The sequence below is a fragment of the Amia ocellicauda genome, chromosome 14, assembly GCF_036373705.1.
Source record: "Amia ocellicauda isolate fAmiCal2 chromosome 14, fAmiCal2.hap1, whole genome shotgun sequence".
NCBI lineage: Eukaryota > Metazoa > Chordata > Actinopteri > Amiiformes > Amiidae > Amia > Amia ocellicauda.
The window spans coordinates 8,180,736-8,194,895 of record NC_089863.1 but is presented as its reverse complement, the minus strand read 5'-3'; the positions used below and the strand labels follow the sequence as shown (position 1 = coordinate 8,194,895).

Genomic DNA, 14,160 nt, shown 5'->3' with positions numbered 1-14,160 from the left:
CACTAGACGCTTGGAAAGTTCCACAAATGTCAATCAGCTGTACAAGCTCAGTGAACTCCTCACATTTTAGTGTCCAGATTACCATCTCAGTAAATGTCCGCTGCACTCCCATCTTTCATTTTTCTTTAATAGTGAACCTGAAATCCTTGTTCTGTTGACAGATGCGCTCTGTGGCAGTCTCGTCTGTTTGTTTTAGAATAGCTTGGAACTTCTCAGTCAGTCTGGTTACATCATCTGTACCATGATCAAAATCAAGTGTTGAATCCAGTGTTTCTAGGTTAAAAGCAGACCATTCTTTAAGTTCACCTTCAGGAAATCGAGCATCAAGATGGTCACAGACTTTAAGGACAAACAGAATAAAATCCGCTGTATTTACCGCATTTACACTTGTATCCAGCAGCTCGTTCACTCGGTTGCTCCAGTAAACATGCTCTCCGAGATACTGAGACCGAAGTTTTTCCATTTTAGCTCTGGCAAGGCAATGGGCATCAATGATTGTAAGATTGCTTTGCTGCAAGGAGACACAGAGCTGAGCTAGTTCTTCCAACACATCTCCAAGCACAGTGAGAGGAACTCTGTACTTCGGATCGGTCAGTTTTTTGTGACAATATTTTGCAATCGGGTCGTCGTTGTCAGCTTCTTTCGTGCAGTACTCTGTTAATACACTGTAATTGTGCAAAAACGCATTTACAGCTTGGAATCGTGACAGCCAACGTACCTCATTCAAAGGTCTGAAAGACAGTGAATCTACCTCTAAAACATTTGCCAACTCTTCGAATTTGCTTTTCTTCACAGAAGACCTAAATAGTGAATATACTATTCTAAGCAGTGTTTCCACTTCCTTAATCAAAGACACCCTTGTCCAAGCATCATCAATTCCCAAATCCTCTCTATGAGTAACACAATGTTGCTCCGTAAGGTGCGGTATCTGTCGTCTCAGTATTGCAGTGACTCCATTATGTTTACCTAACATGACAGAGGCGCCATTGGAGGTTAACATTAACAATTTTCTGTAAATCAAGTCGGTGATCCGTGTAGAACTTTATTATTGCATCTACAATGTGCTGAGCGCTGCATCCTGCCAGCTGAATGATCCCGGCAAACACAATTTTATAAGTGATGTCATTTTGCTTCCTAAACTTAATGTAAAGAACCAGTATTTTATGCACTGTAATGTCTGTGCTTTCGTCGACTATCAGAGTGTGAACATGGGCATTTCTCACACTTTCCATAGTCTCAGCTTGTCTCAGCTTCATTTTGATGGCAAGAAGCACGTTATCGATCAGTATTTTGATTTGTTCAGGGTTTGACTTGTTCTTATTGGCGAGGTCAATATGCTTTTCTCTCGAGTCTCTCGACTCCCCAAGAAGCTGGTTAATCGAAGTTCCATGCTTTCGATTTATATGATGTTTTCACAGCATCAATGTGACTATTTTGTGTTAAGTGGCGTTTTAGGAAGTCACGTTTTCCCGGTGGAAAACTCTCCTTTGATTTTAGCTTCAGAGCAAAATTTGCACACAACCCCACTAGCTCCGTAGCTAAGTATGTCAGACATTTTAACTGTCTTACCAGGACCATCACTTGACGACTCTGTTACTGTTACTCACTTCTGGTAGGTCATTAATATGAATATTAATAATATGATATGCTTCATTCTGCAATTCCATAGCACCATTCATACGTCAGTCACACAGTGGTATTTTACCATTTGGGAAATAAAACGTATTTTGATTGGCCTTCACACAGTCGAAAGGTGGGGTCAATATGACCATTTAGGTTTGCTTTCAAAGTAGTATTCCCACATTGAAAAAAATTGTTTCAACACACAGCTGCATGAAAAAAATATATTTAACGTTAATAATGAGTATGCAAAATGAATAGTTCAGTAGTAGTGCTCATAATTGCGTGGAAAACCTGTGACGTGCCGTTGAGTTTGACGAGTTATGGGAGAAACAGAAGGACATGGACAGCCGCTCAAGCACACACACAGAGAGGTGAGGATTGATCTGACGGCGCATGTGTACCTGCGTCCGAGCGGCAGTGTACCGATAAGTCGTGGTAGTGCAGTGCACAGCATTGTTTGCTTTTGTGATTGGAAATGCATTGTATTGGCATGGGGGAGTGTTATTTTGGTAATTAGCAGCTGTTTTGTGTTGCAGTAGATCGATGGGTATTGTGCATGTAGCTGTGTAGCGTTTGTTTTCGAGACGATTATTAATTGTCCATGTCGTGAAGCGGTGCAGTAAGCTGTATTCTTGTGGCAGGTATAGTCTCACGCATTTCCCCTAAAATGTTCAGCATTTGCCCCAAACATTTTTGTGCCCACCCCACCTCTGGCTCCTGCTTTTGCCGGTGACAACAGTATCTATCACCACATTTTTTTTTGTGACGAATCTCATGCATTACCGTTTAGAAAACTTGAGAGCTATGCAAAAACATTGTGTGTAATTGTAATATTGATTATTGTACATCCTGTGTTATCATTGACCAAAGATATTTGTGCCCCCTCAGTCATTTCTGATGCCCCCTCGCGAGTTAATCCTGCCGCCGGGCCTGGAGAGAGATTAGCTACACTCTCCCTAATGTGGTTCATGTCTCCAACCTTAAGTTTCATAAAATGAGTAAGAATCGCATCCTTCTGAAGCGCTCGTCCTGCGTCAGACAAGAATATAAAGTGTGTTGGTGCTTCACACTGGACGTGGGCGAAAATCGTGGAACTGCCTGTATTTCAATAGGAGCTCCACACTGCTTTAAGGAAAATTAGTAAGATCACTAAGATATAAATGGTCTACTTTCTAGAATTTTTTTGCCGCGACTGGAAAGAATCTGACCAATCAGAAGTGACGTCAGCCCATGTGGAAATAATTCTGAGCTACAGCAATATCCATTACTGTATCATTGTGCATTAAAATACAATTAGACAAGGCACACCGTCTTCGGGAGGCTGTCCAGAATGCGCTCCATTAGGCGTTCAAAGGTCGCCGGAGCATTGCATAGGCCAAATGGCATAACAGTAAACTGCCACAGTCCTTTACCTGTGCTGAATGCAGTCTTTGGTCATGACGCTGGGTCCAACTCCACCTGCCAGGTCCAGCGTAGAGAACCACTGTGACCCGGCCAGTGCATCCAGGATGTCGTCAATGTGTGGAATTGGGTAAGAGTCCTTTCGAGTGACTCCATTAAGTTTGCGGTAGTCCACGCGGAAGCATTTGGAACCATCTTTCTTGTCCTTTTGCACCACCCTGAACGACCATGGGCTGTTTGATGGTTCAGTTATTCCCTTCTCCAGCATTTCCTGCATCTGACGCTCAGCCTTGTTGCGGCAAGCCCAAGGCATGTGGTGAGGCAGCAGCCAAATGGGTGCAGCACCACCGGTGTCTATATGGTGTTGTACTAACACCATCGGCCCACTATCACCTTCACGTTGGGGAAAGACATCGTAAAATTCCTCCATTAGGTGGTGCATGGCTCCCGCTTGTTCTTCGCTTAAGTAATGGCTTCCCAGCTCACACATTTCCATCATCGCCTGCGTTATACGATTAGCATGAGAGGAGCTTGGTGCACCAGGGCACTGAGGCTTTCTATGCCGGCACGTCACTATCCCGACGTAAAACTGCTGCCCTTCGGGCCCTTTTACCAGTCTGTCTTGGCCCAAGTCTAGGCAGCATTGAGTAGACCGCAGGAAATCAAGGCCCAGGATCCGTTCATCTTCCAGATCTGCAATCCAGACCTCATGCGTGACTAACAGCTCCCCGAGACAAAGTTTTAGTGCCATGGCCCCCATCACAGGAGCTGGTTCACCGTTCACAGTGAGCAGTTCACCATTCACAGGGCGTAGCCTTTCTCTCCATCCCCGCCCGCCTCTGTCCAGCACATCAGCTCGCAAGATGGTGACTGAGGCCCCTGTGTCTGTGAGGCCCTGGCAATAAATATCTTCTACGTGGCAGCTGACATGAAGGTGGGCTGACTCGGCGTCGGTGCTGTATAGGCAGGGAAACCTCATTACGCTCCTCAAGCACTTTTCTGACCACCTCTCTCTGGTCACTCTGGATCTGGCTGAATTGTTGAGGAGGCCAATTCTGCATCATGGAGGGTCCCAGGTGAGTAGCTGGCATCTGGGGTTTCATCAAGGAAGGCTGGTAGCTTGGCATGGTGAGCTGTGACATCCCTGGCCAGCTGTACAGGTAGTCAGAATGCAGGCTCCCTAAAGAAGATGGCTGTTGGGTCACAAGAGGTCATTCACACTATTTACAGGGGCTGCATTTAAGCCAAATGCATGCATTGGCTGAGCCACAGGCAATTGATGTGATGGAAAAGCAGCATTCTGAGAAAAGAGGGCGCTACTGAGCCCATGGACTGCATGTGTTTTACTTAAAGCATGGCTATTTTTCTCAGTCCCATACACAGTCTTAACCTGAATTGTAGCCAATAAAGCCTCTTGCAATGTGCTGGGGGATTTTAGTTTGAGTTGGATGCGGAGATCAGCATTTTCTAAGCCCTCGATAAACTGCTCCGTCACCATCTGGTCCTGCAACTCCGACCCCACGCTTGGATATGCGATTGCAAAAAGGCGTGCGAGCTCCAGTTCAAATCCCTGCAGTGTTTCCCCGGGCTCTTTCCTCCTGGCTCTGAACTGCACTTTAGCGATTGCTGCTTTCCACTCCACCCCATATCGTAGTGAGAGTCTGATGGAATTCCTTGAAGTTAGAGCGGCTCTGTGCGGGCCCCGCGGCTTGGATTTTCGTCACTTCCCCCCTCAGACTCCGCGCTAAATATGCCCCTTTATCTTCCTCACTCGGTTGAGGGCGGTTGAGGAGGCGATGAGACACCTGTGGATGGTTCTGGAATGCTTGCGTCAGGCTGGACTGAAGCTCCATCCTGCAAAATGTAACCTTATTTAGAGGGAGACCCTCTTCCCAGATCACATTGTGAGCGGGGAGGGGATATCGACTGACCCTGGGAAAGTGGACTCTATCGAGAAGTGGCCCTGACCAGCAGATGTCCACGAGCTGCACAGTTTCCTTGGGCTGGCATCATATTACAGGCGCTTCATCAGAGGATTTGCCACCATGGCCCGAACTGAGTGATATGTCTCCCAACTAGACTCACCATCAAAAGTGGGAGGTTTCTTTGTCAGCGTGACCCATGGACTCAGTGCGGCCACGCAGCTCATTCTGTAGCGCTCCAGCATTGCTAACTCACGCAGCTCGTCAGGATATGGAGGGTAGTCCCTGTCACCACTTCTGACGCCATTGTAAGCGCTCGGTGGGCTTTTGCCAGAGATGAGCACGACTCATATTTCAAGATGTAACACAAGTCCCTTTTTATTTTTCAATAAATCTGCCACTGTCCTCTGTTTTCTACAGAAAGAGTGAGTAAGGGTGTTTGTTTTATTATCTTCCATGAATGATTAAGTAACTCATCAAAATTCCAGGGGGAGCTGAACCCCGCATTTTACCTGTTGGGGGGGCTGAAGCCCTTGAGCCCCCGCAAAGTCGGCGCCTATGTGTATATGTATGTATGTATGTGTGTATGTATGTGTAGTATTTATCCCTTTGCTAGCTCCTCTGCTATTTTGGGGTGTGCGTTCTGCTCTAAATGTACTTATATAAAGTGTAAACATCACCATGGACATTATTTTAGGACATTTTCTCATATACAATTTGTAGTTACATCATAAAGTTAATCTAAAATAAGAATTGCATTTAATTATACATATTATTTTTAATACTTTGCCTTTTATGGACAGTTATCATTAAAGTAGAACTGCTGTGATGTTCACCCATGCATTCTTTTTAATGTATTTGTTTGTCCTTTAATTTACAATTATACAGTAATGGATATTGCTGTACCTCAAAATTTTACTTCTCATTGTCTATGCTGTTTGTTATGGTCTGCGTGCAGATACTGTTTGTGTTTCCACGTGCGTTTGCATTACTTCTGATTGGTCAGATTCTTTTATGACACTGTTAAGGTCAGATTCATGAACCGAATTGGCAAGTGTAGGCTAATCTCTTAAACATCCAAAACAGCCTTTGAATGCTCAAAAACAGCCTTTGCTAATGAATGCATTTTATTATCCGAACAATCAAAAACTCACTCTGCTGGGTCCTTCAGAAAATAGGAACTATTTACCATAGAACCATAGAACTAGACAGAAAATTAACCTGCCATCTAAGGAGCATGAATGAATCCTATGATTACTGATTAGAGGTAGAAGTGATAATTCACTTAACCCAGAGTTCTTCAATGTGGCAGATACAGTGAGGGAAAAAAGTATTTGATCCCCTGCTGATTTTGTACGTTTGCCCACTGACAAAGAAATGATCAGTCTATAATTTTAATGGTAGGTGTATTTTAACAGTGAGAGACAGAATAACAACAAAAAAATCTAGAAAAACGCATTTCAAAAAAGTTATAAATTGATTTGCATGTTAATGAGGGAAATAAGTATTTGATCCCCTATCAATCAGCAAGATTTCTGGCTCCCAGGTGTCTTTTATACAGGTAACGAGCTGAGATTAGGAGCACTCTCTTAAAGGGAGTGCTCCTAATCTCAGCTCGTTACCTGTATAAAAGACACCTGTCCACAGAAGCAATCAATCAATCAGATTCCAAACTCTCCACCATGGCCAAGACCAAAGAGCTGTCCAAGGATGTCAGGGACAAGATTGTAGACCTACACAAGGCTGGAATGGGTTACAAGACCATCGCCAAGCAGCTTGGTGAGAAGGTGACAACAGTTGGTGCGATTATTCGCAAATGGAAGAAACACAAAATAACTGTCAGTCTCCCTCGGTCTGGGGCTCCATGCAAGATCTCACCTCGTGGAGTTTCAATGATCATGAGAACGGTGAGGAATCAGCCCAGAACTACACGGGAGGATCTTGTTAATGATCTCAAGGCAGCTGGGACCATAGTCACCAAGAAAACAATTGGTAACACACTACGCCGTGAAGGACTGAAATCCTGCAGCGCCCGCAAGGTCCCCCTGCTCAAGAAAGCACATGTACAGGCCCGTCTGAAGTTTGCCAATGAACATCTGAATGATTCAGAGGAGAACTGGGTGAAAGTGCTGTGGTCAGATGAGACCAAAATCGAGCTCTTTGGCATCAACTCAACTCGCTGTGTTTGGAGGAGGAGGAATGACCCCAAGAACACCATCCCCACCGTCAAACATGGAGGTGGAAACATTATGCTTTGGGGGTGTTTTTCTGCTAAGGGGACAGGAAAACTGCACCGCATCAAAGGGACGATGGATGGGGCTATGTACCGTCACATCTTGGGTGAGAACCTCCATCCCTCAGCCAGGGCATTGAAAATGGGTCGTGGATGGGTATTCCAGCATGACAATGACCCAAAACACACAGCCAAGGCAACAAAGGAGTGGCTCAAGAAGAAGCACATTAAGGTCCTGGAGTGGCCTAGCCAGTCTCCAGACCTTAATCCCATAGAAATCTGTGGAGGGAGCTGAAGGTTCGAGTTGCCAAACGTCAGCCTCGAAACCTTAATGACTTGGAGAGGATCTGCAAAGAGGAGTGGGACAAAATCCCTCCTGAGATGTGTGCAAACCTGGTGGACAACTACAAGAAACGTCTGACCTCTGTGATTGCCAACAAGGGTTTTGCCACCAAGTACTAAGTCGAAGGGGTCAAATACTTATTTCCCCCATTAACATGCAAATCAAGTTATAACTTATTTGAAATGTGTTTTTCTGGATTTTTTTGTTGTTATTCTGTCTCTCACTGTTAAAATACACCTACCATTAAAATTATAGACTGATCATTTCTTTGTCAGTGGGCAAACGTACAAAATCAGCAGGGGATCAAATACTTTTTTCCCTCACTGTAGTGTGGTGCAAGAGGGTTACTTCACTAGAACTCTTTAACATGCTATGAATAGTCAGTGTCTCTACCTCGGACCTGCAGCTCAATTTCTTTCTCTCTCTCTCTCTCTTGTGCACACACACATCAACTACCATTACTAGTTAGATCATGACTAGCCCTACTCTGCAGTAAGTAACTTAGCGAGCTATAATTTCTTACAACTTTACGATAGCAATCGGGCTGTCTGCAAATTATGGTAATCTTATGAGTAACGTTAACAGATTGATAATTGCTCGTTTTGAGTTCGAGTAAATGGAGTAAATTGCTAAATGTTAACTTGCTGAACACTGACAGCTGTAGCCTACTAGTTACCCCACATTAGCTAAACATGCGTATACTGTAACTACAAACTGCACTGTATATGCATGTATTACTAGCACAGATGTGAACATAATGTTAGGCTAAATTGGGAACCGATCTCTCTTTTCTGATTAACTGTCTGTTAATGGAGCCAAAGGTCAAACGTTAACTTACACAGCGACTCAACTTTCATAAAAGTTTTTCAGAAAAACTAAACCAGATGCTAAACATTAAAACTTACTTCAAATATGATGTTTTCACCAATCATGAAAAGAGCTTGTGTTGCTGTGGAAATATTCTCTCTTCTTCTTCTGTATGTTCTTCTTCTTCTTCTTCTTCTTCTTCTTCTTCTTCTTCTGTATCTTGCAACCAACATTAATATTCCCTCTTCCTTGTCCTCGATTTGAAAAATGCACCTCCGAATGTCAACATAAACGCTTCTTTCAACAAGAGGTGAAATGAGATGTCAATCAACATCAGACAGCCAGTAGCAAATGAAATTTTGGCATGGCACCCAGGGTGGCCAATCAGATGTCAGGGGTGTCCAGTGCCACCCCGGACAACCGTCTGGTCCCCAGAAAAATCTACTTAAGTATAGGAACAAAGTATTTGTACTTCGTTACTTTACACCCCTGGTTAATATAAGGTTTACAATGTCTCTAACTAATCAGTGTTACACCTTAAATTAATTTTTAATGTGCTTTGTGTTGACCTTTATGCAGGCACTAAGTTATCTTTTAGATTATAGGACACAAGCAAGACATAATGGGCTATATTTTATTTCATTCATTGATGTTTAATCCCTGCTGTATTTTACCAGATGGAATTGTAAACGTGTTTATATATCTACTGCAAATAGTCGTTCAGAGATATCCATTTATTTTTATTTGTAAGTTATACTATAGCTCTATTGGTTTTATTAATTTTTGTAGGACATTAAGTATTCGATCTAAATCAAAAGAGAATTTACTGGGTTTTATTTTCTTTATTGAATACGTACTGTATTTGTTATGTTTGGTTTATTAATTGCCCTAGTTGGAATTTATATAATTTGCAATTGAATGTGTAAAATGTCAGTGACTTATTTTCCGTGATTAATTGATCTGCTCTCCTGTCTTCTCCTCCCCCAGGAGCTGTAGAGACCAGTGCTCTCCCTGACTCTGGGAAAAGGTCTCCCACTGAGCAGCAGCCCTGTGGGCAGGAGTGGGGCTCCAGTCTGAGGCAGGCCTCAGAGCCCACAGCTACTGAAGACAAAAAGAGTCTGTCTGAGCAGCACGGGAGCAGACACGGTGAAATGGAGCTCAGTGGACTGGAGTCTGGCCACATGGTGGAGCCACAGACTGTGGGTTTAACACAGGGACTCTGGGCACTGGGATCTGAGTGTGGACCCAGTGCAGCTGGTGCTGAGCCAGACTCTACCAGTACACAGTGTGAGCCCAGTGTTGCGTCTGTTCACATTAAGACAGAGGACAGTGAACTGGAGTGGGAAATGCATACGGTTGTGAAAGATGAACCCTGTAATCTTAAACTAGAGAATATTAGAGGAGGCCTCTGTAAACTGGAACCGCATGGACTGTGTGACACTGACTCTATTGGCTTGAGGACGGGGCTCAGTGGAGGCAGTGACAGTACAGTGAGGGGTGAGAGCCCATCTTCACAGGGCAGACAGCTGCGTCCTAGACCCTCCAGCTCTGACTCTCCCCCCTCAAACACAACTAGGAAACGTCGGGGCTGCCATCGCTGCCCCCAGTGTGAGAAAATGTATAGGAACTTTGGAAACTTAAAAAAACACCAATGCATTGTTACAAGGAAAAGAGTGCACTGCTGCACCCAGTGTGGGAAGGTCTTCACTCAGGCATACAGCCTTAAATCTCACCAGCGAATCCACACGGGGGAGAAACCATACAGCTGCACCCTGTGTGGAAAGAGCTTCAATGAATTAGGACAACTTAAATGTCACCAGCGCATTCACACGGGACAGAAACCTTACAGCTGCTCTCAGTGTGGGAAGACCTTCAGTCGTGCAACAAGTCTGACAAATCACCGGCGCATTCACACAGGGGAGAAACCATACAGCTGCATCCAGTGTGGGAAGAGTTTCACTCGGGCAAGCACCCTTAAAGATCACCAGCACAGTCACATGGGGGTGAAACCGTACAGCTGCTCGCAGTGTGGAAAGAGCTTCACTCAGGCAACACACCTTAAACGTCACTACGTCGCTCACACAGGGGAGAAACGGTACAGCTGCTCCCAGTGTGGGAAGGGCTTTGCTCGGGCAGCAAACCTTCAATCTCACAAGCGCATTCACACGGGAGAGAAACCATACAGCTGCTCCCAGTGTGGGAAGAGCTTTGCTCGGGCAGAAAACCTTAAATCTCACGAGCGCATTCACACGGGAGAGAAACCATACAGCTGCTCCCAGTGTGGGAAGAGTTTCCGTCAGGCATCAAATCTGAACTCTCACAAACGCATTCACATGGGCAAGAAATGGCGGAGAAAAGACCAAGAATGCACCAACCTGGCGCACAAAAGTGTAAAAATAAACTGAACGAAAAACAAGCACAAGAGAAAGATATTGTAATGTTATTTGATCATGCTTTGGTTTTATTGCTGTACAGTAGCTTGCTTGCATACTAACTGTTTCAATGATGATGACGTTTATGTGTAGGTATACCTAGCGTTTTTTTCTTGTCACTTTAACTAGATAGTCACCTTACCTGCCACCAAATAGCATTTTATTATATACATAGAGTTTTACCTTGAATAGGATCTGTTCTTTTTTTCTGCCTCAGTGAAAATCTATGCTATAACACTGCAACCTAGTTCAGCAGCATCAACGATCAAGTTAGCTAATTGGCTAGTAAGTTAAAATCAGCAAATGGGATTTGTCAGTTGTAGCTTGGTCTAGGTCAAACTGCGTTGTGCCTTCCAAGGCGGGTGCAGGAGTGTGTCAATGAAGGCTCAAGCTAGTTACAGTTAAAAAGAAAGTGTAGAAAATGTAAATATACATTAAACATTATGTTCAAAATAACTAGAAAAATTAAAAAAGCTTTTGCTTAAAGTTCTTCCATTCCAAAGCAACAGTGACATTCTTGTACAGTGTCCTGGGGTACCCTGAAAAGAGCTCCTAAATAAATTATTATACTTTATTATATAATGTAAATGTATATAAGTAAATTCAGCAGTGTGCTTTGAGAGAACCTGTGAGAAACTGATCGTTTTGTGAAAAAGGGAGAAAAGCATCCAATACAACCAGAGTGAGGGCAGCAGCGGAGGCTCCAGCAAAACGCTAAAGTTGAAAATATGATGAAACTTAATTAAAACTGGACTTTACATGGAGCGGCTTCTTGGCATTAATTGCAATTCAAACAAAATATCGCCCCTGGCTTTCTTTGGAAGATGACTTGTGTGTTTAAATTGAAACCCTGAATCCCCTTACTTCGGGTATTGAGGAAAGAAACGCACCTCTCCCACTGATAAAGTAGGAAGAATTAATATTATATGGATTTCATCTGTAAAAATGGGATCAAGAAAAGAAGTAAAGGGGGGCCCCCAAAAGGCTAGAAACAGCCCTGGTCACTACCACAGTAGTCCTTGCTCATTTTCATTAGCTCTGATTTAAAGCATTAAGAACTTCCAGAAGACAGCCGCTGACTTTGACACACGTGTGACTGCAGGAAAGGTAAACCTTGAAAAGTTAAACAGTTGTTTGTTTGGTTATATGTTAGACACAGTTTTTCTTGTGCAGATTAGAAGAAATGCTTTAATTTCATCTTCTGATTACGTCAGAAATGCTGATCAGCTACCCATTCAGTCTGACAGGAGTGTGAAGCCGCTGATCAGAGCAGATCATTGTCAGGCACAGCAGTTAGACATCAGTGTTTGTCTGGAAATTCACACAAATGTGACTAACTCTCATTATTTATTTCTTAGCAGATGGCCTTAGCCAGGGTGACTTACAAAATATAGGAGCAATACAAAGTGGAATAATACAGTGCAGTTCTTTATAGTGTTTATAGTTGAGTCATGTTTGTATTCTAAACTGAATTATTACCATGTTGTGTAGATTTCACATCTATGGCATTAATCACCTATTTTTCTAAAATGTAGAATAAAAATGTACCTTAACTCTGCTGCTGTTCTTTCTGTTGGGTGTGTGAATAAGCTCTTGTATGTCAAGGTTATTGCTTGTTTGTGAGAATGGCAAGCAGCATTAAAATGTGATGGAAAAAATGCATGCTTTTAAAATCCCAATCAGGAATCTAGTCTTTTTTTACATTTCTTTATTTTTATTAATTTTTCAATCTCTCTGAAATCAACTGCAAAATAGACGTGATGAGACAATGGAAGAAGCTGAAATGAACTCGGTTGTATTTTCTCAACTCACACACAGCTACTTTAGACATGCAATTGGTTTGTAATTTAAAATCAACTCCCAAAGTTAATTTAGGTTTAAAATGTTTGCCTTATTTGCCTGATTGTGTGATTAGTTCATATATATCCAATTTGTAAGTTTGGATAATTAAACATTGCATCAGATCTCCTGATTTACACAGACAAACATACACTTTTACATTACTTTTATTTATGTAAAATTGTATTGTCTGGTATCAAGAACGAATGTTTTTGCAGTTGAAATTAATATTTGATCAAGACGGTGGGATAGATGTAGCTTTGTGAGATTGTAATGAAATGCATCTGCTTATTTAGTTTATATGTGTATAATAATCTAAGTTGTATTTCAGTTTAAGAGGAATAGATATTCTTATTATTATCAATGTTGATATGCATGAAGCTGTTACCAGAATCATGTAACAGGTGCAAGTATTGTGATGTTTCATTTCAATTGTTTTTGCCTTAAATTAGGAATTAGTATGTTACGTACACATAGAAATAAGTAAATACACAATTTCAAAGTCATGATTGCATAAGTATCCAAAGCCTTTTGTGTGGCAAATCTAAATTATTAATTTTCACAAAATGACCTTAACAAGCCACACAATTAATTAAATGACGTCTGTCTGTGTGCAATAATAGTTGTTCTCATGATTTCAAATACAAACACCTGCCTCTGTGTGGTTCCATGGTCAGGTAGTGAGCTTAAAGCAAAGACTCAACCATGAAGACCAGGGAGCTTTTAAAGCAAGTCAGGGATAAAGTCAATGAAAAACACAGCTCAGGAGATGACTACAAAAATATCAAAGTCTGTGAATATCCCTGTGAGTACAGTTTACTCAAGACATGGAAGGTGCTTTGTTCCACCCAGACACTACCTAGATCAGGCCGTCCTTCCATAATGAGCAGCCAGGCAAGAAGGACACTGGTGAGGGATGCCACTGTGAGGCCAACGGCATCTTTGAAAGAAGCTACAGAGTTCAGTGGCTGAGATGGGAGAAAATGAGCATCAGACAACAATATCCAGAACACTTCACAAAACTAGCCTGTGTAGTATGTGGGGGGGGGGCATGACTGAAGTAATTGTTAAAAACAAGCATCTCAAAGCACCTGAGTGTTCCTGCAAAAGGTGTTGTAGTCAGACAAGACCAAACTGGAACATTTTGGTCTGAATGCCATGCATTATATTTGGTGCAGACCAAACACAGCTCATCTGAGTCGACACCCTCCCTACACTCAAGCCTGGTATTGCAGCGTCATGCTATGGGGATGCTTCTCAGCAGGGACTGGAAAGCTTCTTATGATTGAAGTTATGGATGGAGCAAAGGACAGGAAAATACTAGAGAAGGACCTGTTTCAGGCTTCTAAAGACTTAAAACCTTAACCTTTTACAAAAAATATTGTTTGGTGGTTATACTGCGTACACTAATGTACTGGTGCTCTTTTTTACCACTATTTCTGTATTTGCAAACATACACACATATGCACACCTTCTCAGCTGGATTATTACACAGCCCTGTCAGTAAATAGAGGCAACAAAAAGGAAAGGAATATACACACTTGTGCTAAATATTTTAAA

The 14,160-nt window shown here is 42.6% G+C and overlaps 1 protein-coding gene across 1 annotated transcript in view; it reads left to right on the top strand.

The window, feature by feature from the left end:
* Window positions 1-12,545, top strand: part of LOC136768563 (zinc finger protein 585A) — an 81,361-nt gene extending 68,816 nt beyond the window's left edge. Inside the window, exon 8 of the mRNA XM_066722830.1 lies at window positions 10,050-12,545. Coding sequence (XP_066578927.1) covers window positions 10,050-10,734 — 685 coding nt within the window. The 3' untranslated portion in view covers window positions 10,735-12,545. The remainder of the gene's footprint in view (window positions 1-10,049) is intronic.
* The last annotated feature ends 1,615 nt before the right edge of the window (window positions 12,546-14,160 follow it).